The following is a 26,020-nucleotide window of genomic DNA, read 5'->3' on the forward strand; positions in this document are numbered from 1 at the left end:
GGGAGATTCTTAGTGAAATTGCAGCACAAAACATTGATATTATGTAATTATGGTAGTTCATCTTAACTTAAATGAAATTGTTACTTTAAACTTGCTCTAAGTGGCTCACAATGTAATTTTTGTATGGCACACCTACAAAACAAATGAGTTAATCACAATATGTGTCATTTTTAATTTTTCTCTTTCATTTTTCTTTCAGTCATTCTCTCTTTGTAATTAGCATGAAGACTACCCTTCAGTCAAAACTAGCCACCTGGAAAGTTTCAGCTTGTAATATGCAGCTTTTTTTGTGAATTATGAATGTGCAAAAAAGAGACCTTTCTCCTTACACCCACTTTCCTTGCATAATTCAAATATGAATGAATGAATTTTATTCAGCCTTGCCAAAAAAAAAAAAAATATATATTTCAGCTGATAACAAGCATGAAAAGTTTCAGATGAAAGGGATTTTTTTGAAAAAAGAAGAATATTCTGAGCATGGGAGAATAGCAGGTTAAGACAGAAGTCTCAGCACAGCCTTAACTATAACAATTGCTATCAAGCAAATACCATATCCAAGCACTAAATCTTGCTTTGTGCTGCCCTGGTGCACAGTAGCAGGGACAGAGTAGAATAATAAAAGCTGGTCCCTTATGCAAACAGCAAGGCACAGCACTTGAAAGAATACAAGAAGAAGGTGAGCCTGCCTACTGCTCTGGCTGGCTAACCATGTTCCCGAGGTCTGTGGGTTAGTTGTCACCTCTAGCTCCCGTCAGATAGCAAAAGGTACTTCAAACACTATCAAAGGGAATGTTTTGGTCCATTCCAGAAGAACATTTTACTAATTCCTGGCCTCCAAATGTGGTATTCTATTAAATAAAGTATTTGAAGGAATTTGTATAAGCAACATCACGGTTTAATGGGTCAAAAAGGGAATTGAATCAGTGCCAGGCATTTTTGTGATTAACCATGTATTTTAAAAATATATATCTGTGAAGAAGGTATTATCTGTGCAAAGCAGAATGAGATTTGGGCTCATGCCAGTACCTTTCGAAAATAAACTATCACAGTGGAGAAATGTTACCATCTGGAACATTTCTGCATCATATTTTCTCTTGTTCCTAATAATGCTTTGGTGATAAGTCCAGCTCTCCTTTTCTTCTGAGAAAACAGCATTAGAACTCCCACTCATTTACTATGTGTTTGTTAAAAAATGCCCATTACAGTGGCTAAACAGCAGTGAATACTAAAGTATTACCTTGCAGATTCACAGATCCACATTGATTAGGGGATCGACAGATAGGATTTGCAAATGGCAAGCCTGGGCATAAAAATCTCCTTCCAGTCTGACATGAGTCGACTGTTGCAAGTTGAGCTTGGCAGCAAGTGACCAAAATTGAGTTGTCAGCATCCTCTTGCATAGTGGAAGAAGTTGTTGCTTTCTGGTGCAGATGCAAGAGTTTCTGTGGGAAAACAGAACATAATCATGGTTCTGAATGTCTCTGTGGATTGGTAATGTCTCTAATACATAGATCACTTGTGCAAATTCAGTCCCAGCTGGATGGGAAATTATTGAAAATAGTTGTTGTTTGATTGATATAAAATGAGTTGTCAGCTTGATTCAATGCCTTCAGGGCAGATGTCCACAGCATAATTGGCACCTGTCAGAAGCAAAGAATTCCTTGGTACAGAGTAACAGCTACTCATGCAACCACCCAGAACAGTCTTTGCATGCCAGGGCTCGGAGAAGAAGGCAGAAAAAAAAATAAATAACTGCTGGGCAGGATCTTTTATGCCATAAAGCCAATAAGATACTTGATGTGACACTTGGTGCAAGCTTTTCCCTGGGATCCAGCTTTTCTGCTGTTTGGTCAACACTCTCCCTAAGAATTAGAAGAAAAGTCACATATTTGGTTACTTGCTATTACTGTCATGGTAAAGGTGGGTTTATAAAGACCAGTTAACAAAGAAATGTTTACATGTTTGCTTATTATAAAACATTCTGTGAATAATTTTATTTTTATATTTCTTGAGAAATTCTCCTCACAACAATACAACTAGAGAAATAAGAGAGTGTCCTCTCGGCAAAAAAATATGGCAAAGAAAGAGCCAGGACTGACAGTATAGCAGTGTGAGTATTAAACTGTTTGCTAATAGTAAACAGTGACCTATTGTTTACCACAGAGGAGATTAAAATGGATTTTTTCCTATAAGTCACTAAATAGCTGTCATATGGTTATTAATGCCTTTGACCAAGTGTGGTACAGCTAACAACAGGAATGAATTCTATTTCCCATCACCAATCTGTCGAGCTGGCCACCTTCTTCATGGGGCTGGTGCTTTGGGAGGTACTAGCTGAAGGACTTTCCATTAAAACTCATTTTACTGTCTTTATCTAGTGCATGACTCAACTTTCCTTCTTTCCTTTCATCTCTGTTTCCTCCTTTAGATTATTTTTCATTATGCCTCCCCCCCAGCATACCCACACTTTGCCTTTCATCTCTCTATGTATGCTATTCCAGCACTTGTCAGGCCCAGCAGGAGGCACATGGGAGAACCAAACAATATGATATGTTAGGTGGAAGGAAATATTAGAACAATCATTTATTGTCACACTTTAAAGAGGTCTGCTATGTTATTTATTTTATTATTGTGTATTAGGTACATGGTTTAGTTTTACAGGCATTATTAATCACTAGAATACATTACACTTTCAGCCAGGATGCTAACATTTTAAATACATTCATCTTGCTTCTTTAAACAGTAACAATGGGTCTTCTGCACTGCTCTCCCTCCCCTTTAGTCAATAAATCCTTTCTATTGATTCAGGAAATAACTCTTAAATCTTGTTTTATATTTTAAGTTCCACTAGCTACACTCAGCCATATAATTTTGCTCAATAACAAATGGATCTTCTATTTTTGTTGTTTACTATATGTTTGGTTATCAAACTCAGCTTGAAAGTATTGGGTAGAAAAGGACAAAACCTGTAGTGGCAGTGAGCCACCATGAGAGATTTCCTAAATGAATGTTACAATAAAATAAAGTATCTGTAAAAAGTGTATGTGTGTGTGTATAAAAAGCAGTCTCATCAGTAGATGAATGATAAATGAAAAAATCCATCAGTGAGTATGGATTCCCTTGAGCCAGCCTGGATCAACAGACAATATGGATTTTTGATAATTGATGGCTTTGCCATTATTTATTCTCTCCTGAAATACCCATTGCAAATCTCAGAAAGATAATTAGAGAATTATCATATTGCTTAACTAAATAGTGCAAATTATATTAGATTCTATGTATCCAAATCCTGGGCAGAATCATTAGTGTTGTTTAATTGTTACAAATATAGTCATCGCATTTTAATAAATTGCCTTCATTGTCAATATCCACAATTGACTTCTTCCCTTAATGTTGGTGGATAAGTTAGTTACCAGGTAATCTTACAGTTAAGATATACCACAATGAAGCAAAAATGTAAGAAAATGCAAAGGTCAAAACCATGTTTCTATTATGAAAAAAATGAATGGTAATGACATAATTTTTTCAGCTCATCAGGTTCTTTGCTAAGTGCCTCTGTTATTGCCAGATCAGTAGTGTATAACAAAGAAGTGCTTTCTGTAGGCTGCTTCATTAGCCTGCCCTGTAGGACCTCACCTCAGACCTTTCACTAATCTGTTGGCCAGCTCAATAGCCTTGTTAGTTCTATTCACTTCTTCCTGGCAGCGGATTTTCTCAGCTGTAGCTCTCTCAAAAGCAGTGGTTAAGGCAGCCAGGATTGTGTCTAGTTCCTTCTAATAAAAACAGTAACAAACAACTTCGGACATTGTAAGAACACATAAAAATATTTCTGCTATCCTATTTTATACTGCTGAAAGTTAAATTAACAGTGCAAGAAAGGTGTAAACATTAACTGCGCTCAGAATTTTGTTTAGGTTGTGTTTCAAAGGTGAATTCAGGAAAACCTGGGGAAAAGTGGGCCTGGTCTTCTGATTTCCCCAATTTCTTCAGAACAGCCTTCAAAATGAAATAACAATCTTATATCAGCAAAAAAAGAATATCCCTTTCTCCCCAAGGATTCTGAAATGAATCTAAATATATTTCTAATTACAGCTGTGTATCTTCTATAGCAGATCCCAAACTTGAAAAGACAGCTATTTAGAAACTAAAGAAAACAGAAGGGTTTAAAGATGATAGACAAAATACTTGAAAATGCACAAGTCAGTGCCCTTTGTTGACTTTTTCAGTTAGATTATGCTTCCCAGTGCACACACTGTTTCTGAAAAGAGCCTGAAATCCCCAGCCACCTTAGATTTGGGAGCAAGCAGCTCAGTGTCTGGTACATCAAAACATTTGAGCACACAAACAGTCCCACTAGGTCAAAGCCTTGGTTATTCCCAGAGGGAGGAGTGGAAGATAATTCAGCACGGATGGCTGAACATGAAGACAAGGCAAGAGCGACGTGCAACTCCAGAGAGTCACGGGCAGAGCACCCAAATGACTCTGAGTGCAGAGAATGAACTGGCTGGGGAGCTGATAAAGGAAAGGTCAGAAGGGTGCTGTCCAGAACTGGTGTCACTGGGTGCCCGTGGACAGAGCCAGTGGCTGAGGCTGGGGCCATCTGGGCAGCCAGAGAAATGGTTCTCTCCAGAAGCAAATGGATTCCCTTCAGCTTGGCAAATATGTGTCCATGCAGCTCTTCTGAATGCCGTAGTATTCCCCAGGGAAAGTCAGAGCTGAGCAGGCTCCTGGCAGAGGGCTGTAGTTTATCCCAGCTGTGCTGCTGACAAGCTCTGTGTGCCTTGGGGAGGGCCAAAGGGCGCCCCAGGAATCTCCCTAGGAAAATGCTGAATGGGTGCCTCAAGTCTTCCCACCTTGAGGACACCATGAAGTGAAACCTGTGTGTAAAATAGGACATTAAAAGGAGCTGTGTGTTGGGACAGATGGCTATTTTATTAGAAGGCTTGGAAAAATTTGGAATAAATTACAGCACAAGCATTTCTAAATGGGGCCCAAAGATACCATTTAAAGAAGGCCCAGCAGTTTTGCAGCACCCACACAGCCCAGAGGCTCAGGAGCAGGCAGAGTGGGGACAGGTTATCCCTGCTGCTGTGTGAGGGGAGCACGGGCAGCATCTGTGCTCAAAACGTGTCCTGCTGGCCAGGCCATGCTGACTGAATCCTGCCTCTCCTTCCTGCACAGAGAAGGTACAGGCACCGACTGACAACTGGCCATGCATGAAGAAAAGCACCTGCTGTGGTTCCAAGGCATGTTATGAGGCTGCAGAGGCTGGGGATGTGATCCCATCATTTACCTGAAACTTAAAAATGTTAGTGAGTGATGAATTATACAGACAAATACCTTTGCCAGTATTACAATAAATCACATGGGAAATACCTCTGACAGAGGAAGGTATTGCTAGTAATTGAATTTTAGAGGCTTTAAAATGACCAAAAAAAGTATTTTTCTGATACATCTAGTTATCCTGATTCTAAAGTTCATGTCTTTGATCCAGTCAGGATTCCAGCTTTCCCCAAGATTTCTGCCTTCCACTGCAATGCACTCCTACAAATTTTGTTGCTTGATATGTATATATATTGCCTCAACAGAAATTAAGGTTGTCAGATGGATAGCAATAGGTCTGTCTTCAAGTGAGATCAAGGACTAGCACTTAGGCACTGAAGCTAAGGGACTGCAGAGAAAAAAAAGGTGGAAAAGCTACCTGCTGTTCTGAGCATGGATGCTGCAATGCTCATGGTGGAGAGCAGAACTTCCTTAAAGATTTTTCAGAGATTGTTCAGGAAGGATTTTTTACTGCAGTTTTGGCTCTACTGAGCCAGACTGAAACACATTGTGTGCTTCTCTGCCCTCAGACCGCTTAGTGTTTGGCAAACATTCCTCTAAAAGAAAAAAAAAATTAAAAGGAAGTATTGGAAGCAAAAATGTAAGTCAAAGATAAGAGACATAAAAGAACACATTTGTGTATATATATGTGTTTCTGTGTGTGTGTGAATATGTATGTATATATTTATGGTTGAACAATAGAAGAACAATTCCAGTTCATGAAGGTCAAACCCAGAACTTGTGAAAGGTGCCAGAGGCAGAGAAAGTGCTGGCAGGAGCCATATGGAGAACTGGAAGTTGCCAACTCCTCCATGTATTTTTTTTTTAAGGTTTTATTATATGAAACACCGTGTGCCAGGAAAAGTATATAGCAGCTTACTGTTGGGTACCATGTCTTCCCTCTCATCCTTTTCTACCCCATTTGCAATACCCCTTCTCAGTACTTTGACTCAGCTGGCAAGATATCTGTGATTTGGAACTGATTGGGGCAAGGACAGAGAGGCCAAACTGCAGGTGAATAGTGGAGCTGCACAGAATGACTTCCTATTCAAATGGAAGCCCAGAACAATCAGACCCTTAATGTGTTACAATTCATTTGACTATACACGTTTTTGACTTTCTGTAAATAATGTGCTAAATGGATAAAAGAATATACCATTTTTCCTTCTTTCCTCTGAGTTACTGATAACAAGACAAGTTCCTTCCCTTACAGTTTGTGCATATAAATGTGATTAATGTAAAAAAAAAAGTGCCAAAATCTCTTTATCTTTCTCTCTCTCTCTTTTTTTTTTTTTTTTTTTTAAAGCATTGCCCTTTTCAAAACAAGGGGAAATTCAGTATAGTTTCAGTGCCACAGTGATCAAACAGTGTCACATCACTATGGCAATTGCTGCCCAGGCCAGGAATACAGATCAGCTTTAATTGTGCAACGCCTTATTGCTGGTGCATGTCAATCAGAACCTATGAATTGAGAAAAATTTGCTCTGTTCATTCTGTTAAATGATGTATCCAATTAAACCTGTTAGAATTCATGATCTTCAGTCAAGGTTAAATGAAAGTAGTTACTCCTGTCAGCTAGGTGATTAAATGCTGCCTACATCAGGCACATTTATGTGCAAAATTAAAATTTTGGTATAAAGCATGAATCTTTATGCATGCCAGTTAATTATCTTGCGGCTCCTCCATTTATTAAATGCCCACTGCATTTCTTCTTAATCATCAGCTTCCTTTCAAAACTTATTTCAGACACTACATTATACCAAATTTCAATGTTTAAAATGAAACCCTTTCTCAATGAAAACTTCCTCTTTTCAAGGGTTTGGCCGTTGCTATGTTACTAAAGATGGCCATTAACAGTTTTTGAATCATTATGCAGAAGGCCTATTCGTGTTGTTTTGCTCGATTCTGAGAGAGCGTTATAGGAATCCCTCGAGTTGCTGCCGTGGGGCAGTTCCTCCTCCCCACAACGATCTGAGCTCTGCTGCACATCGGCCAACTTCGGCGCTGCCGCGGCCGTGCCGCCTCTGCCAGCCCGCACAGGACGGGCAGGGCGGCGGGCAGCGCGGCGCCGGGGCCGTGCCCGCCGGGCTCCCGCTCACTGCATAACTAACCCCCGGGGCCGGGGCCGTGCCCGCCGGGCTCCCGCTCACTGCAAAACTAACCCCCGGGGCTGGGGCCGTGCCCGCCGGGCTCCCGCTCACTGCAAAACCCGGGGGCTGGGGCCGTGCCCGCCGGGCTCCCGCTCACTGCAAAACTAACCCCCGGGGCCGGGGCCGTGCCCGCCGGGCTCCCGCTCACTGCAAAACCCCCGGGGCCGGGGCCGGGGCCGTGCCCGCCGGGCTCCCGCTCACTGCAAAACCCCCGGGGCCGTGGCCGCCGGGCTCCCGCTCACTGCATAACCCGGGGGCCGGGGCCGTGCCCGCCGGGCTCCCGCTCACTGCAAAACTAACCCCCGGGGCCGTGCCCGCCGGGCTCCCGCTCACTGCAAAACCCCCGGGGCCGGGGCCGTGCCCGCCGGGCTCCCGCTCACTGCAAAACCCCCGGGGCCGGGGCCGGGGCCGTGCCCGCCGGGCTCCGCTGGCCGCAGCAGCGCGGGGCTGTGCTGGGGCCAGCAGCCCCGGCTGCCCCCGCGGGCTCTGCAAACACCGCGGCTCCAGGCGGGGCATCGCTGGGGCTCTGCGCCGAGGCTCAGCGGGTTGGCCCCTTCCCCTGCCAGCCTCAGAATTCCCTTTGGCTTGGCAATCTGATGCGTCCTGTTTGCCCCAGGCAGCTCCCATATTGCAATATCATATTTTAATTAGAAGAAAAAATTATGTGTTGCATGCTTGAATTAAATTAAATTGCATATTTATATTTATAAGACACAGTATTGGCAGGATTTAAATGCTATATGAATTGAAGAACCAGAATACAGGTGTATTATAGTGATTTGTAGCTGAAACATTTGCTAGAAATGCACACAAAGCAGAGCAGTACCAAATGCTAATTTAATACCCTAAGACAACACTGTGCTCTTGCAAGCACAATTCCCCATATTCCATGTTAGCATTTATCCCCTTTGATTATGAAAAGGTATTAAGAACCTTTGTTACAAACAAGCAACATAAAAAATATGTCATACCACTTCACAACTACTAATGAATAATATAATTTAAAACAGACTGGGAAATAAACTAGTGTAACACATTCTACCCTACTAGTACTATAAATATTCGCAAGGTTGTTATTAAAGATAAATGCACACAGTAATTTTCTACTTGTAGGTTTTACAGGTATAATTTTGAATCATACAATATTTTTTAAAACACATCACAAGGATGGAAACCAACAAAAAGACTGACTGGCAGCAATTCCTTGTGATCAATAGCTGACGTCTCCATCTATCTTTGAGGGCCCACGTAAATGATATCGTGGCAGTATGAACCTTCAAGAGGAGCGATGTGATTAACTTGTTCAGGGTCACAATGGTGAGCGTGTGATCATAAGAATTTTACACCTGTGGCATTGCTATTTTGTGGCCACATTTACAGGATACGTTCTGCAGGTGCCAGCAGCTGCCCTGAGGTGCTGCCAGGGGGAAGGACAGCTGTGGACAGGCCAGCCTCAGCTTCACATTCCTGAAGGGCAGCTCGTTTTGTCTTCACTGAGATCCAAAGCTGAGAACACTGTTTCACAGCAGGTGAGGTAGGAATGCCAGGCACAGACCCCTGCCCAGCCTGAGCCTTCCTGAGAAACCCTGGCGCAGTTGCAGCTGTGGCTGCCCCAACCTGCCCTTCCCAGACCTCCACGGCCTCCACTCCAGGTCTTGGAAAGCAGACAAAAACACCCCTCCTCTGCTGCTCCCCTAGAGCTACAAATAATGGACTTCTCTTTCCTGGCAGGTGCAGAGGAAACTACAGATATTTTTTCCTGTTTTGTTCAGCAAATACAAGCCCTAAGTTAAAGCCCAGTATCTTTAGATACCTCAACAAAAGAGAAAGAAAAAGGGAATCCACACTTAAAGAGAAAGCCCCTTCGTGGGCTCCGACAGGAGATGGCAACACGCCAGACAAGGGAGCTGGAGAATAAGCTCTTTGCAGGGTTCTGGGATGTCTATTGCTGAACTGCTTCAACTCTGTTGAACTATCTAGAACTCATATTTAATTCTTCTTCTTCTTTCTCTTCATGTTCTTACTTTCACCCCAGTCCTCCAAAACCAGATATCATAAGCTATGAACCCCAGGCGCAATGTGCCTTAATGTTACTCCATGAAACAATACTGGCAGGACAAATTATTGCTGCTCAAAACTATTTCCCTGTCCTAAAATTGTGATTGTTAGGTTAGCATCCCATTGAGATGAGAAAAGGAAAGAGCTGCACTTTCAGGTTGTGCCTAAAATTTTAAGGCAAGCTGCACCGATTTATCCTTGGCATACTGTTTTATACCCATAAGGAAAAAAAACTTCTCTTTAGTGACAGATTAAATTGTGCAGAAATGGACTGACACTGAGAAGGCAACCCTGCAGTCTGCTTAAACAGGCTGAGTCACACATCAAAGGCTTGGCCACAAAATATAAGTGTGTACACACACACTCTTGGTTTATTTGATTTCTTAAGTGACTGCATATTTAAGAGACATATAAAAATAAAAAAAAATTGGCATGTAATTATATCTTTTTAATAGATAGATTTGCAAAGAATTTGTGGTTTAGATTAAATTGATTTTTGGGAAACTTGCTTAGAAAGTAATTAAATTTATTTTATCCATTAATTCACTCTCTCTTTTTTTTTGTTTTGCATTGTGCTTCAGGAACAAAACTAAAAACTATGGAATGGAAGGATTTTTTTTTAAACTGAATATTATAAATGAATAGAGCAAGAGATGTTAATGTTTGTCATTTTCCTTATCTGTACACATGAATATGTTATATGCTCATTTCCATTGCAAATGGAGCAACAGAATGATCATTGCAAACTGAAATATACTGTACATTTCATTTCTTCATTTCTTTGAAAATACCACTGATAAAAATAATCAATTGCTAGTATTCCTGTTCTAAAGCTCTGCATCTCAATGAAAATTAAAGGAATTAATGGTGTCCATCTGGAATAAAGCATGCAGTGTGTTCTGGAGGGTCATTAGTATTCACTGCTGAAACAAAGTCAGCCTATGGGGCCCTGAACCATGACTGGGCAATTGTGCAAGGCACTGTACAAACATGTAGTCATCCTGTTTCTTGCACACCTCTCCTGCACCTTGTTCACAATTAATGAAACAAAAAGATGTATCATAGTTACATTAGTGAGGAAATACTAATGTGAGTATTAGAAAATAACCTTTTGAGATAAAAGACAAGCTTATCACAATAATAAACCTGAATAAAATGTTTGTGGTAGAATTAAAGTCACAATTAAGAGGATTCTATCCATCTGAGCAGTGAGTTTCTGGAGTAGCTTTCCTGTAGGAGCCATGGGGCACAAGAAACCTTCCAAGGGTTAAGAAAAAAATCACTCCCTGATTTTTTTAGTTTTCCACTACTCTGTGTTTACTGTGCAAAGTACAGTAATGTTTCCTTCTCATTTGGTCCTAGAGATTAAAAAAGTACAGTGAGAGGTAGTGCCTAGCCCAAAGTATTTTCAAAATCATCACAGACAACAGAACCAAAGGAAGAAGGATCTGTAAGTTGATCTTCAACTCTGACAGTTGAAGATACAGTGAAAAAAGCCTGCTAAGGCAGGCAGGAGGACTGGTACTTCTCACCAGAGGTAACTCATAGTGATGAGGCTCTCTGGGACAGAAAACAAAAAAAATATGCAGAACAAATAGGCAGGAATAAAACCATAGGATGAATATAGGACAGGAATGTAAACTGCACCCTGCTGAACCGAGTGGGACTGACATCCACATACTGCTAATGGGACACCGGGTCACATCCTGAAAACCCTTACTTATGCAAGTAATCCCACTAAAATCAATGGGAACCATGACTGTAATGACTGCTTCCATGTCTCCACTAGGGATTGCAAGGTCAGGTCCATTTTCTGTGCAATATTGGATGAATGCTAGAAAATCAATATCTCTATTGAGACTTCTTCTTTTGGAGTAAAAATAAACCTGGACCATTTTGAGTTCAAATGTTCATTGTTCCTGGGTGTTTTTATAAATTCCTTTTGAAAGCAAAATGGGCAAATCAAAATGGAGTGAAATGCTCATCTTTCTGGTGTGTTTTACAGCTTGTTGTTATACCTAGCTTTGTGATGCCATGAAGGTTAAAGGCAACTTCATAGTTTCTTTGCATTTAATCTTTATCTGATAAAAAGAGATGTTTTAGCAATTCCCTGTATTCAAATGAGTCAGGGCTGAGGGATAAGCGGGTAGAAAGAGAATGTCAGTCTATTATTTTAGGAATTTTGTTATTAGATGGAGAGCTTTTTGGTCTTTTTTCCATAGAAAATTCAAAGGAAGGGATTTTTTAGTAAGAAGATTTTGGTGCAGTCATAGAAATATAAGTCACTATTATAAAGTATTACTTTGGTAGCATGGGAAAAAGCCCTACTCAATTCTGTTCACATTACAGGTTATTATTATACTTCAATCACTATGGAGCACCTTCAACTATCATTTTGTTGAAAATGCCTAAACCTAGCTAGGGGTATTTATTCTTAATTTTCTACTAAACTACAATTTAACCCATGTGTAATTGTGTCCAAATTTAATTTTCATACTGAAATATGTTAAATTTCTGTGTTTGATTCCCTTATACTTCAATTGTGGTGTGTCAAAAGGAAATTAATCCAAGGCATACAAAGGCATTATTTTAAGGATTTTGTAATAGAGTTATGTTTTTCTGCAAGCTCTTGATAGTTTCAATGAAATCAAATGAATGACATCAAGATGGATGTCATTATGTTGGAGATGTGATCAGCTTCATGCCTGGCATGAAGAGTGGTTTACAAAAGAAGTAATTCCACAGAAAAAACCAGCTAATTCCTAATAGATTAGAAGTGTAATATGCACCAATTAAGAGACTAACAAATAGGAATTGGTGTGCTTTCTCTCAGAGACAGTTCCTTGAAATTTTGAGAAAACACATCTCAAATCCATTCTGCACCTTGTGCATTTGGTTGACCCTAATCAAATATTTTTCCCAATAAATTTCATTCAACAACAATTAATGGAAGGATCAGTTCTCTTTCAATACAGATTACTGGGAATTATGGATGTAAATGAAATAAAAATGCTTTGATGCCCAGGTTTCAGCTAAGGTGATTGTATTTTTTCTGGGACCAATACAAAAGTATGGACTTATCCTAGGATTCCAGCTCAGCTGGATTTACTGGCGTGCTGGGGAGCAAATCCAAGAATGTGTTCATAGTGCTCAGTCCCTTTTACCCACCTCTGCAGGACTTGTTTCCCACCCACTGTGTGACACATTAGCCATAACTTCTTCCCCTCTTGCACCACTGCACACGGGACTGTGGTTTGGCACTGTACTGCTAACAACATTATTGACAAAGCAATGCTCCTAAAGTATAACAACAAGCTCTTGTAGCACTTATTTACAGAATAACGTGCACTTTTCAGATATTCCATACTTCTATTGGTTTTGGAGCTGCATTGCTCACACAACATATTTAACTAGCACTAGCAGCCTTAGAGTACAAAAACCATGTAATTGAAAATCCAGGAGAACAACCCTGCAAAAGCACAGCACAACACTACAGCAAGTAGTACCTGTGTCTTCATGGCGTGCCCTGCTTTACTTCACTATCTGATTTTTATGTTATTATTGCAAATGAAATTAACCCAAACCTCAAAGCAATGGACAACACTTTCCAGTCTGTTTTTTTAGCTAACTGTGCTGCCTACAGGATAAGATAAAAAATATTCCAGTTCTTGGAAAAGTATAAAAATTAGGCATCAAAACAGGTCAGATACTTACATATATCTTTTTGATGTGCTCATGTGATAGGAGAGCAGATTGATAAAGGACAGAAGAAATGCTAAATATGCACCATGACAAACAGTGAAAAATTAAGTATTGTAACTAACATTAATTACACTCTAGTAAGATGAATAGGCTGCTCATCATTAATGAGAATGTACACCTTTGTCTAAGTTTCACATCTACCTGTGATAAATGTGCTAACGGCGATAGAATACATCATAGTAACATTTGAATTAACAGCACACTAATAGATTGACATACAAGTATGAATAAAGCACTTAATCATAAACATTATACCACACCCAACAGCAAATTTTCTTTTTTGCATATATATCAAGTGAAATGTATAAACATTTTTTTCAGTTTATGGTTATTAGATTATCACCTAATGGTATTGCCTCACACTATCCTAATATTCATAATCCAGATTATTAGATACTTACGTGGTGGCTTTTGGGAGACATTCAGGCAGTTTAATTAAACAGTAAGGGGAATTTCTGAACAGAAAGGGTGGGGCTTGATCTCAGGACAAACTATCCACTGACTCTTGCCCATGTGGCAGGGATAGAATATTCAAACAATCTTCATGATGGGTAGACTCCAATGCTTATGAAAGGATTACTTTATTGACTTTTAATGACAACTGAAGCAGGTCTGCTAGCCTACAGTTCTTATCTATATCTTCAGTAGCCTTGTCTCCTGTGTCTCCTGGTTTTTCTGGCTGGGAGGCAGAGGGATGATGGAGCCAGGCATGCAGCAGGAACGGCCAACACCGCCTGCTGTGCCTGCAGAACCCAGAGCTGCAGGCAGCTGGGGCCACCCCAGTTTGGAGGAGCTGGGATGTGCAGATGCCGTGCCATGCCTCCGCAGCAGCCCTAAGGGGAAGGTCCCCCAGGTGACAATGCCAGACCACTGTCCCTGTTCACCCATTGCCCTCTGAACGGCTCCTGAGGCACCTGGGCCTGGAAGCCCGTCCTGTTTCTCTGGGAGGGGCACCTGGCAGCGTGGCTACATGACCTAACGCCACCGCTGCGAAAACCCAGGGAAATGGCCCTGCTCTGCTACAGGACCCAGCTGGGGCTAAGCAGGCACTCAGCTGAGGAGCTGGACAAGGAAGCTGGAAGTGCAGCTTGGTTATGCTGCTCCAGCATCTCCCTTCTCCCTGGCACAAGGACTGAGGTGCCCCGAGTGAGGATGGCGGGTGCTTGGCACAGAGCCAGAGCGCACAGGTGACAGCTGGCACAGGGATCCTTCCTTGCTCAGGGTCAAGGCCCCAAGCACAGCTGGGAAGGGAGAGGGCTGGATTTTGCTGCCCAGCCTCTCTCATGCACGGCTCCTTAAGTCTTCACTTCAATGAAGAGCTTGTCAGGCAGAGATGAGAGAGCAGAGGGAAGAAGAACAGGAGGAATCTTCTGGCTCAGTAGCAGCTACAAGTAAGACTAACAAATGGTGTAAAGACCAACTGTAATTCACAGAACAAACACTGTGAATTAGTTAAACGTTACAAGAGGGAATTGCTTTAGCCTAATAGTTTCCTGAAGATCATTCAAACAGCGCAAGCTCATCAGTGTATTTTTTATGCAATTAAGCAGATGGTTTAAAATACTTTAATTACTGCCAGGGCTCACCTAGGCTGCACAGTAGATGACACTGGACTTGTGTACTGCCTGATAGAAAATGCTGAGAGGTATTATACAAGCAGTGCCTGAATACTCGAGCTCAATGAATCCATCTGCATGGACTGCAAAAAGCCTCTGCAGGTCAAAAGCCTATGGACACAAGTGAAAACTCGTGTTTGCTGTCATTTTGTAAGGCATACTGTGCCAAGACAGCTTGTACTGGTGATCTGCTGGGGAAAGCAAAGCAGCATTCCAGGGGGAAGGAAGTCCCCACATGAGGATCAAGGCACACACACGTGGTCAGAGCACTTAAGTCTAGCTTTTCCCTTCTGTCTAAACTGACAGGTCTCTCCAGGAGAACTGGAAGTCTTGAAAACTAGTGTAGGGATTTCAAACTGTTTGCATGTTTTATACTGTTCTACTGCCACACCAGCACGCAAGCCAGCTAGACAATACAGTATGACTGCACTGATAGCTGCCATACTCACATTGAAAGCATATATTTTCTTCTTTGTTACACTAAATGGTACATTAACTTGCTTTCCTTTGCATTCCAGCTGGCAACTTATTGATTAGGGGAACACTTCTGGGCTTCTCCCTCCTATGTAATAATCTTCATAATTTCACATTTCTAAATGCTAAAAGCACACTAATGCAAGTGGGAAGAGTTTCCTCTGCTATTTCATATACTTAAGGAGAAGATGTTATTGATTCATATGCTTTACTCTAGAAGTGCTTTGCAAGGGCAGTAAGTATTATTATTTTCATTTTAGCAAGAAGGAAAATGGCACACAGATTGCCCAAGGTCACCCTGCAGATCAGTTAGAGAACCAGGATTAAATTCAGACCTTTTGGGTCTCTGTGCAGAGACTCTTCTGCTGAGCTATTTTTGGAAGCCTCCATATGAAGCATGGCCATGATACACAACCCATTTTCACAGTCTAAAAGTAATTTATGACATTCAAAATATTTTTCCCTAATATTTTTTAATAGCTATAACTATGAAGTGAGTTATTTGCAATAGCAGAAGAGGAGCTGAAAGAAGCAAAAACTTAAAATTTTGAGCTAAAGAAATTTACATCGGTTTAACTCCTACCTCCTGGACTCTAATGATGTTAACTCAAGCACTGTGTGCAGCAGCCACTGAAATTTTCTTGAACAAATTTTGAGTTGAACTCTGGGTCATGGAGACAATCTTCTTTTACAATAACTGCAGAAATGTATTCCTTATCAAAATTAATGCAGTTTTGCAGAAATCCATCAACCTAAGGGAAAAAAAAAAAGGAAATGATGTGTAGAGATAGTAATCAGGTAACAAAATTTGAAGCTTATGGAAATTTCAATATGGTTCAAATAATACCAGCTTGATAAATTGTGAGTCAGTACCAGAAATGGTAAAAAATTATTCAGAACTGTTTTTCATATGTATTTTGATTAGTTTGGATACTTCTCTTGACACTGAATCTGCTCTTCTTTCCACACCCTCCCTTTACTGAAGCTTATTGTTACCTGCAAATACAAGTCTTTCTTTACTAATAAATTTTCTCCCACTCTTTTTCCCTATCTCCTTACATAAACACAGTATCCTAGGGTTTAACTAGTAAAATCTAAAAATTATATTAGTGGTGGGAAAGTTAAATAAGTGACCTTACACACAAAGAAAGCAAAATATAGTCACATATTTTGTTATTTTAAATTCTTGTTACAAATAAAAAAAAACTGTGCGTTTGTTCTGTGATCTCAGCAAGACTGAGTAATCTAGCAATTTGCTAACAACATCCTCAACACAGAAAAGATAACAGAAAATTTTCACTCTACATGTAAATGATACAAATATTGTACATCTCAATAATGTATTTTGCAATCACTGTTTTAAATATCCTGGAGATATCCTGGTTGTTCCAGGATATGAGAAACCATTAATCTCTGGACACAAACAGTAATTGGACTAATGGCTGATTTACTAACATGAACTCCACTTAAAACTTGCAGTTTTAAGTTATTTTTTGTTATTCACCAGGGACTGTTACTTTCCAGAAATCAATCAGTAAGAAATCAAAATGAGAAAACTATTTTTAATATATTACTTTGCAGAAGCATAACTTTTCAATGTTTAATCATAATGAGATTGGTGGGTCCAGTGAGTCAATCATTAACCTAATTTTAAGCAACAACTTGATTTCTCATACTTTCCTCACTGATCAATAGATCAATCAGTCTTTCAAGTAGTGGCATGAATAATCCCTAGGATAGAACGATTGCTAAATTATTTATGAGCAATCACTTGGGATAAACTAAAACTCCATGTATGCATTGGTCAAGATATCATCTTCATACACAGGGTTTTCTGACTTGCTTTGTATTCTTCCCTGGGACTTCTGCAGAAAAATACATGTGCAACACTGCACTGACACTACCTGAAAGCATACAGGAAGATAGCTGAAACTCCATACTCCTTTTGGGCATTCAGGAATTTCATGATCAGCTATGACTATAGATTATTTTACTTTTTAATTTGTTATTTTGTGTGGCTATCAGCAATTTTCTGGTCACTCCTTTTAATTGAAGAGTGAGGTTATATTCTCAAATATACAGATAGGGACATCTGGACATTTTGAAACCTAAACATGTTGCCCCACACCCTTGTCTCAAACACTTCCAGAGCAGTAAGGACCAATATCATAAGCCTTTGATTTTCTATTGCCCCAAGGAAGACAGGGAAATCTGTGAAGTGTATATTAGTATTCACCTCAGAGCTGTCTAATACATTTTTGTAATTTCTCTGTCCTTTACACCACCATCAAATGAAAGAGGCAGAAATGGTATGTTTATATCCTAAATCAGAACAAAATCAGAAATTTTGCAGTCTAGTATGACGGGAAATGTGTCTTTTTCCTGATGTGTTTTGAACTCTTTCTACTTTTCAATCATTTAAGTTTGGATAACATGGAGTGCAGAACTGGAGAAAAGAGCAGAGACTGGAGGCTGGAACACAGCCCTGACACTGAGAGTCTGCTGTGCTGTGATTGCAGTATTGCTGCTGGGAGCTGTCACAACAGCACTCACGGAAACGGGAGCTTCACCCACCCAAAGGCATCCAGTGCCTCATCCTGCCTTGCTCTCAGCCAAACCCATGGGTAGGGCTGGTGTAGTTACACTGCTCCTGGCAATTAGAAAAGAAATCCACAGTATTTTATCTCCCATGAAAGCTTTTGACAATGTTTGCACGTTCCCTTTCAGGGATGTGGGGCACAAAGAGAATGTTTTATCTTCTAGGAAATTTAGTATCTATATGTTAAAGATCTATTTAGCATTAATGAAAAAAATATTTTTCTCTCCATAACTAGCAGCCATTGATATATAGCAACTAAAGGCTTTGAAACCTTATTCTCTATTCCATATCTCATCACAGCTATTAAAGAAAAACTGAGAATTGGAACCTTATGCTGAATAGGTTTCCATCTACCCATGCCATCTTACCAAGCAAGACTTCAACTTCAAAATGTGCTGGTGCTTAACTGAGCCTCAGAACTTGCAAAAGCTGCAAGGAAGTCTGTGTTGAAATCGAATCTTTGGTGCCTGACACTATCAGGTACATGAAATTCATCAGGATGATAAGTGTTCCTGCATGCCGTATCAATAGCCATCTTTCTTACGTGATACAAAATTAATCCTTCACTTGAAGCAACTTTCTCTTGGTCACTATATCTTATTTCTTGGTGACAAATGGACAGGATGTACTACAGAGGAATTCAGCACAAAGGAGATGAAACAACGTAAACAGACATGCTGTAAACCTCCCACTGCTTACCTCTTCAGCATTTCAGCACTGCTGTCACCAGCTGCTCAGATGAATGATATGAGTTAGTATTTCCCAATCCTCAAAAAAAGCAAACAGGAGCTTTTCCCCCCTTTCACATGTGGGTATTCTTTGGAATTGGAGGCCTCCAAGCTATGGCAAGAGCAGGGTACACTGTTGGGTAGGCACTGGCTCCTCTGTGAATGCCTACTTAAGGTACATTAGAGCGAGTAAGGCTGAGCACGGGTTCTCAGCCTGTGGTTGCCTGACACAGCCCAGTCCAAACAAGCCTGATAATGACAGCTCTCTAAAGAGCTGTCACAGCATCACATTAATAGTACACATTAGACTGAATTTCTGAAGCTTCTTTGGAAAAAGATTTTCCCTGGCACCCATCTGAGGAATCTGTTTTTTTGACATACATCTTGGAGCCTTTATACTTCCTAAAACATACTGACATTTAAGAACTGTATTCTTTGGCAATATTTAAATATGTCACATTTTGCAGATATAAGATGGTAAAGGTGCTTGCAATTCACTTGGGAACAATTTTTGAATTTGACAAAATCCTGCTATTTCTGTGATCTTTGATAATTTCTTGAAATAGCACTAGAAAACCTATGTCTAGCAATAAAACTTCATTTCGTTGGACTGTTCAAATAAATCACATTTCTTAAAGGTGCTCACAACATTTTTTTCGATTACCTTCTCCCCATATATATTTGAGAATTTCCAGCCTCAGATTTTCCCCCACAGAGACAGAAACAAGGCTCCACAGTGCTGCGTCACACTGGTAATAACTTGAGTAGGTTCAGGAAAGTTCACAAGTCCATCAGGTTTACCTAAAAAGCTGACAAGATTACAAAGCTCTGTGGTAAGAAGTATAGATCTAGAACTTCCAAGTGAGACAAAAAATATCTGATCATTCTACCACGGAGCAAGAAAGAGAGACACATTACTATATTGAAAGTATTTTAAGCAGCATCTTCTGGATTAAGAACGCAGTCAGGTTTAGCAAGGTCATCTTTAGACTATTGTTACTGTTTCTAACTTTTACCTGACAAATAACAACCTGGAAAATATCACACTTCCATTTTCAGACCCATTGCAGTCATGCCACATGGCAAAAAAACATTAGAAACAAATGGATGCAGAGCCCAGTGAAACCAACATATTTACAACCTAGTCCAGCTAAGGAAACGCCTCGATTTCAAACTCATTTACACAGGTGCTAATGACAGCCTATTTAATGCTTGATTTAAATGTCTTATTAAATCTTATTTATTAAAGACTTATTAAATATACTGTACTTCTAGCTCTGAAAGATACCTTTTCTATATGAAAGATTTTTGAGTAGTCTATGCAGTTAAATAAAAAAGTAATTTTGACATCTTAAATTTTAAGTTTTATTTATGTGTATCTGTAAATGAACAGGTTACTTGTTAATGCAATAATGTGAGTAGTATGTGAAATCTTTAACATACTGGCTTCTCTAATATTTTGCATTTCTTACTTCCATGAACACCTGATGAATATGCAGCCCGAAAGGACAGAGCAGTGTTATGAGAATGGCTGTCAATACTGGCATCAGGATTGCTAACAAATGCCTGGCATTTCAATCACAGGCAAGGCATGCACTGGGCAGAATAAACCAATGGGAATTGATTCCCAACAGGACGCTGTGCCAAATCACTTGAATTTCTGCCCAGTGGCAATTGTGCAATAGCTGGAAGTTTGGATGCACATCCCTCATTGTGACTATGGTCATACTAAAAAGGGTGAATTAAATCAATACAAAGCTGCTTTCAGCTGGATGTGAGGGCCACAGGAATGTGTTCCAGTTCAAAGCAGGGGAGCAGACAGTAACACTTGTTACTAAACAGTGGCTGGCAAACGCAGCACAAAGAATAGACCTGAGGCAGCAGTCTCCATGTTGATGGGAGGAAATTGTTAATGTATTGCTAAGGGAGGAAATCAAGAATGTACCATTTTCAGGATTCCTTGTCTTTTTTGGCAGCAAAGGTAGAACTGGGAGAAGGGTGTGAGGGGACACGGCACCACGGGTGCAGAGAAGCCATATGCTCTGCTTTACCTTTAATGTAAAGGGAGTAGACACTGAGGGTGTAGAATCTTCTGTAAATCAGTCCAAAGAAACAGGCTTTGTCAGTATTACGTCACTTTAAAATGGAGCTTTATTTATTTGGAGTACAAAGCTGAGGCCCCGTCCCTGACCTCATACCTCTGATACAGGGGTAGAGTTGCTGTTGTGACCTGATAGAAGTATCAGTCATGGAAGAAGAGAGAAGATTATCTTTTTCCAAAGTGCAGCCATACAAAATAAATATATATCCATAGGTATTAATACAGCAGAAATTTCTGATAAAATGTGCCTACTCCATATATCACCTGAAGCCTGTAGCCAGGCTGGCTTTGAATTTGTAGTTACTTACTTTTACACCTGTTCTGAGTATTCATCATCTCCCAGAGAACAGCCAAGAACAAAGGAGATGAAAGCACTGGTCCTGAAACTCCCCTCTCAGATGGACACATCTTGAGCTATATCAGCGTTAATGAATAAATCACCACCTATATATGAGTATGTGTAGATGTAAATATTATTATGTAGGTTTATATATGCTCCAGTCTATTTATATTTCTGTCACACAAGACATCAGCTCATTCCCATTTTATGTGGATGTTTGCGCTGAGTTTGGCTGGGGCAGAGTTAATTTTCTTACTAACAGCTGGTACAGCAGTGTGTTTTGGATTTAATATAGAATTCTTGTTGACAACACACTGATGTTTTGGTTGCTAAGTAATGCTTCCCCTAAGTCAAGGACTTTTTGGTGTCTCGTGCTCTGCCAGAGAGGAGCTGCACAAGGAGCTGGGGGAGCACAGCCAGGGCAGGTGACCTGAACAGCTCAAAGGGATATTCTATGGCACAGAATGTTACAGACTGCATAAACAGGAGGAGTGGGATGTGAGGGCCTGATCACTGCTGGAAATGGGCTGGGTCTGGGCAGGGGAGCCAGTGTATTGGGCATCACTTGCATTTCTTGGGGTTTTTCCTCTGTCCTTTTCTCTTTTATTATTATATTTTAAACTATTTAAATTGTTAAACTATTCTTATATCAACCCACAAGTTTTACCTTTTATTCTGATTCCCCTCCCCTTCTGCCACGGGGAGGCAGGAGGGGAGGGAAGGGGATGAGCAAGTGGCTGCATAAAATTTAATTGTGGACCTGAATTAAACCATGACAATGTAGATAGGTGTAAGTTCTGTTCTTCGTTGTTATCTGTGATGACTTTTCTTTTACCAAGCTTTTCTGTGTACTATCTTGTATTGTCAATCTGTGCCTTGGTGTCTTTGTTTCTCAGATGAAGTTCTCTCTCTCAAACAGCAAGCTTAGACCTCAGCTCTTCCACTTAAATTATGGAAGAAAATTGGTAATTAAGTTTTAACAAGATTTAAATTATATTAAAACCAGACAGTTAAAAGGAGACACTGCCTTGGGCTTTGTTGTAAATTTGTATAATTATTTTTAGTTCTCTGGAGGATGCATGATTATGTTTCTGTATTTATAAAAATACTGCCCTGGAGGTATGAAAATGAATTTTATAGTCCAGTGATTTGCATATTAATGTCAGTCTTATGGTGTAAAATGTATTTTTTAGCAAATAAATGTCCATGACAATTATCAAAATTTCCAAAGAATTTTATAATATATTTGACCTCGATTAATTTTTTTTTTAAGTAAGGACAAAAGAAGAAAGCCAATACAGCACAATGATAAAGATATAGGAGAGGAATGAACGAGATGAATTAAACAAAACACGAATGGATTTTAAACTATGGATTATAATAGATTTGATAACTAAGCATTAAGTCCTAACTCACATTCTGATCCAAATCTCTTTAAAGACTCTTGGTCTGTAGATTTTCTGACAATAGAGTTCTGTATGTTTGCTTTCCTACAGAAATATAATCACCGGCAAAATCATTCTCTAGATCAAGTGTCCTTATATATTTTTCAGAATGAGAAAAAAAGAAACAGAGACAAGATATATTAGTTGCTACAGTCCAAATTCATAACAAGGAGCTGCTACTGTAATGTTCAAAGCTTGTATCACCAGTAGAGCAGAAGCTATGGCTTTATGGTGGAAGATCATGGAAGTAAAGCTATCTCTTCCATGCTGCTATGTACAGGAAACTGTAGTTAGGTTAAGGTTTCTTTGCTCATCTTTAAATCTGGCTTGCAAAATCCTGATAAATTCACAATTGCTCTAATTCTTTATTTGTCTTGCATTTCATAATTTTTAAGAGACATTTTGAAAGACAGAAATCCTGGGCCTGAAGTGCCAAGTAAAGCTATAGGCTTTTGGAACTTGTCTAGACAATACAGGATAACAGTAACAATATTGCACTACTGCAGAATCCAGCCTTGTTACATATATGTAGACAAAATTCTTACCAGCATTCAGTCAAAAGACAATGAACTCAATGGGAGATTTCTTTGTGCATGGATGGAAAAATTACCATCATAGTTAATAATAATCCATTTTGTTATCAAGATAAATCCATTGGCCTTGCAGTTTATCTCCCCATGGAACTAATGTATTGTCAGCTGAAATAATGTGTTATTATCACTACAATAATTATCATTGTAATAATCTTAAACAATTATTTGGATTAGAAACCTGTCATATTGTCCAAGTTTATAAGGAGAGCTAAATACAAGTTTTGTGATTTTTCCTCACAAAGAGTAGAGATGCTTGTGTGACAAAAACTATAAGAGAAGTGCCATCTTAATATCTAATAGTAGCAGATAAGGTATATTTTACAAAAATGATCAAATGCCAGTCAACTGCTGGCTCAGGGAAACACTTGTTAGGCCATAAATTAGCTGATTGCATGTTCAGAACTACGATTTCCATAAAATCTCATTCAAGGAGATATTAATGATCATTACTTAAATGTGACAAAATGTTGTCAAAGAGGGAACATACACCTGACATTCTCCACCAGCTCCTTGCAAACATGACTCCTGGTATACAAACATTTCCCCCATGTACATTAACCAGAATATTTAGAGGTAAAGCAAAAATACTTTAAAAATAAAAATAATAAAGTAAAACCAGTCAAGACTGAGCAAAATGTTTCTGTGATACTCCAATGTTGATGGCTAATCATGTATATAATCTTGGGAGTGAAACAAGGTAGTCTGAAGAAGCAAGCACAGAAAATTCTTGGGTTTTTTCTTTTTTTTTTTTAATCAAGAAATCTTTGGTAGGTTACTGAGATCTTTTGCACTTGGAATTTTGTACCCACAACTGCAGAAATTACAGATGTGATTTTACAGAACTTGTCCTTGCAAAGTGCTAATCTTTGGCTTTGAGATGAATGGCAGGCAGGGGTGGAAAATCCCCAGTGCCTTGGAGCACCGAAGATGAAGAGAGCAATTGAAGTAGTGGCAATGGATGAGACATGAGCACACAATCTCTATCCCATCCTGTATGGAGTCTGCCAGGCAAGGCTCCTCTTCAATAATCCCTTGGCAAAGTTCTAAGAGTATGGACCTCTCTATATATGAGACTGGAATATTTTTGACTCAGGATCACATGCCACAAAACCATATTTATTATATTGTAGTCATAATTTATAATATTTGACTATGGACAGAAAAGTATGCTTATTGTTAGTAAAATATAATTATTTTTTATATGCAGTACAAACCATTCATAAATAAAAAGTAAAATTTGAGGGTAGGAGCTATTTATCTGTAAGGGTTTCCCAAAGATACGATGATGCTTATATATGCACAATTATAAACAGTACTGCATTTGACAAACAAGAGATATTTAAAAGAGCTACCATAGAGATGTAGCTCTGGATTTTAAAATATTATCTTCCAGTTTTTCTGTTTTCCCATGGTTGGCTTAGGGTTAAAAATCAATTTAGAGGAAATACTTTTACACATACACAATCTACTTCATCAACAAGATAAAGTTTTGTAGGCAAATGTTCAGAATTGCTATCTGTTCCAGTAATTTTCTTTTTAATTGATGTTGATAGTTAGGGATCAATTACTCTTTGGCCTAAGTCTGTGTGTGTGGCAGATGAAAGATAAACAAAGAAAGGATGAAGAGATGGCCAAAAGAGCCTTTCTTGCCTTCAGTCAAGTTGCAGGCAAAGTCAATCACAACTGCAGTGCTCTGGGCCAGCCCATCCTGTCCCTTTAGGATGCAATAGTCCCAAAAAAATGGCAAAGGGGCCATCCCTGTCTGTGCCATTGTCATGGATGAGCTTAGTTCATTAAAAGAGTAGCATCTGAGTGGTTCTGACAGTAGCCCAAGAAGAGGAAAAATCCTAAATATTTGAATTTGTTGAGCCAATATAATTCTGCCTATCCTCTGTTCCAGGTTGCTTGGATTGTGAACTGTTCAGTTGTAGGAAGAGTGAAGGCTAAACTGCTGCTAGGGTTATCTTTGGTCTGCACAAAACCAGCACCACAGAGAGGCACTGGAAATCAGACAGCAGTGTGTAGCTGTGTAGCTCATAGCTCATGGAATACTATAGAAAGCTGATTTATTACCAACACCGTGTTCCAGGAGTTTGCAGCCCTGTTTCATACTTTGAATATCTCATTATACAGAATCTGCACCTCTGGACTCTTCCTTTTCTGGGTGGTGTCACTTTGAAGTAATACATTACCAGTTTCCATCAGCTGGTGATGCATTACATCAGAAGAACAGCTGGCTCAGTCTCTCAATCCTTAGAGTCCAGCAACTGCTGACTGTCATGATCTATTACATGAACTCTTCAGTCTATCATTGTAATACATCAAAACAAGGCACTGGTCTGAAGGTGTATTACTCAAAGAAAGGCAAAGCTGAGTGAACCTGTCCAGGAGAGGGGTTCTGGTTTAATTATGGAACAGAAGTTACAGTACACTGCTCAGAGAAGGTTTGTTAGCTTCAATTTTTTGGTGCATTGGTAAAACACATTTTTCATTAATATAATTTGTGCTACAGGAGAAGGTCACATTTCTACTCACTTTGGAGATAATCTCAACAGAGTTCTGTCAAAACACTGCAGTGTGCTCTGTATAAGAGAGGCTGCATATATAAGGGAGTCATGCAGAATTAGAGTTCAGCTGTAAGCACCAAATCCTATTATTTTCATTTCTTGATGGATATCATCTCACCACTAGGTTCTTGCTGCTCCTTCATTCGGTGGCACTCTCAGCAGGTTCCAGGTGATGCTGTGAGTCTGCAGAAAAGCAGCAGCAGAGAATGGGACCTGAGGCATTGTCAGGGACAGAGCTGGAGCTGAAAAAATTAAAAAAAAAATC

The 26,020-nt window shown here is 39.7% G+C and overlaps 2 protein-coding genes across 9 annotated transcripts in view; one reads left to right on the plus strand and one right to left on the minus strand.

Annotated features, from left to right (window-relative positions):
- LOC110482887 (uncharacterized) overlaps positions 1–3,374 on the plus strand; it is a 33,422-nt gene extending 30,048 nt beyond the window's left edge. For 6 of the 8 annotated variants that reach the window (XR_002467473.4, XR_014956719.1, XR_014956720.1 and 3 more), the window contains one exon: positions 200–3,041. Coding sequence is in view for 3 of the 8 variants with exons in the window: in XM_085585080.1 (XP_085441206.1) it covers positions 200–220 (21 nt within the window). In the remaining 5 variants the exon portion in view is untranslated. Of the gene's footprint in view, positions 1–199 lie in introns of all 8 variants that reach the window. The other 2 variants (XR_014956718.1, XR_014956717.1) reach the window with 1 other exon arrangement.
- Positions 1–26,020, minus strand: part of SP3 (Sp3 transcription factor) — a 206,263-nt gene that overhangs the window by 7,462 nt on the left and 172,781 nt on the right. Inside the window, exons 24-26 of the transcript XR_014956716.1 lie at positions 19,374–25,997; positions 15,966–16,134; positions 1,238–1,442 (exon numbers count right to left, since the gene is read on the minus strand). The gene's annotated coding sequence lies outside the window, so the exon portion shown is untranslated. The remainder of the gene's footprint in view (positions 1–1,237; positions 1,443–15,965; positions 16,135–19,373; positions 25,998–26,020) is intronic.

The sequence above is a fragment of the Lonchura striata genome, chromosome 7, assembly GCF_050655825.1.
Source record: "Lonchura striata isolate lonStrDom1 chromosome 7, ASM5065582v1, whole genome shotgun sequence".
In the NCBI taxonomy this organism is placed as follows: Eukaryota; Metazoa; Chordata; class Aves; order Passeriformes; family Estrildidae; genus Lonchura; species Lonchura striata.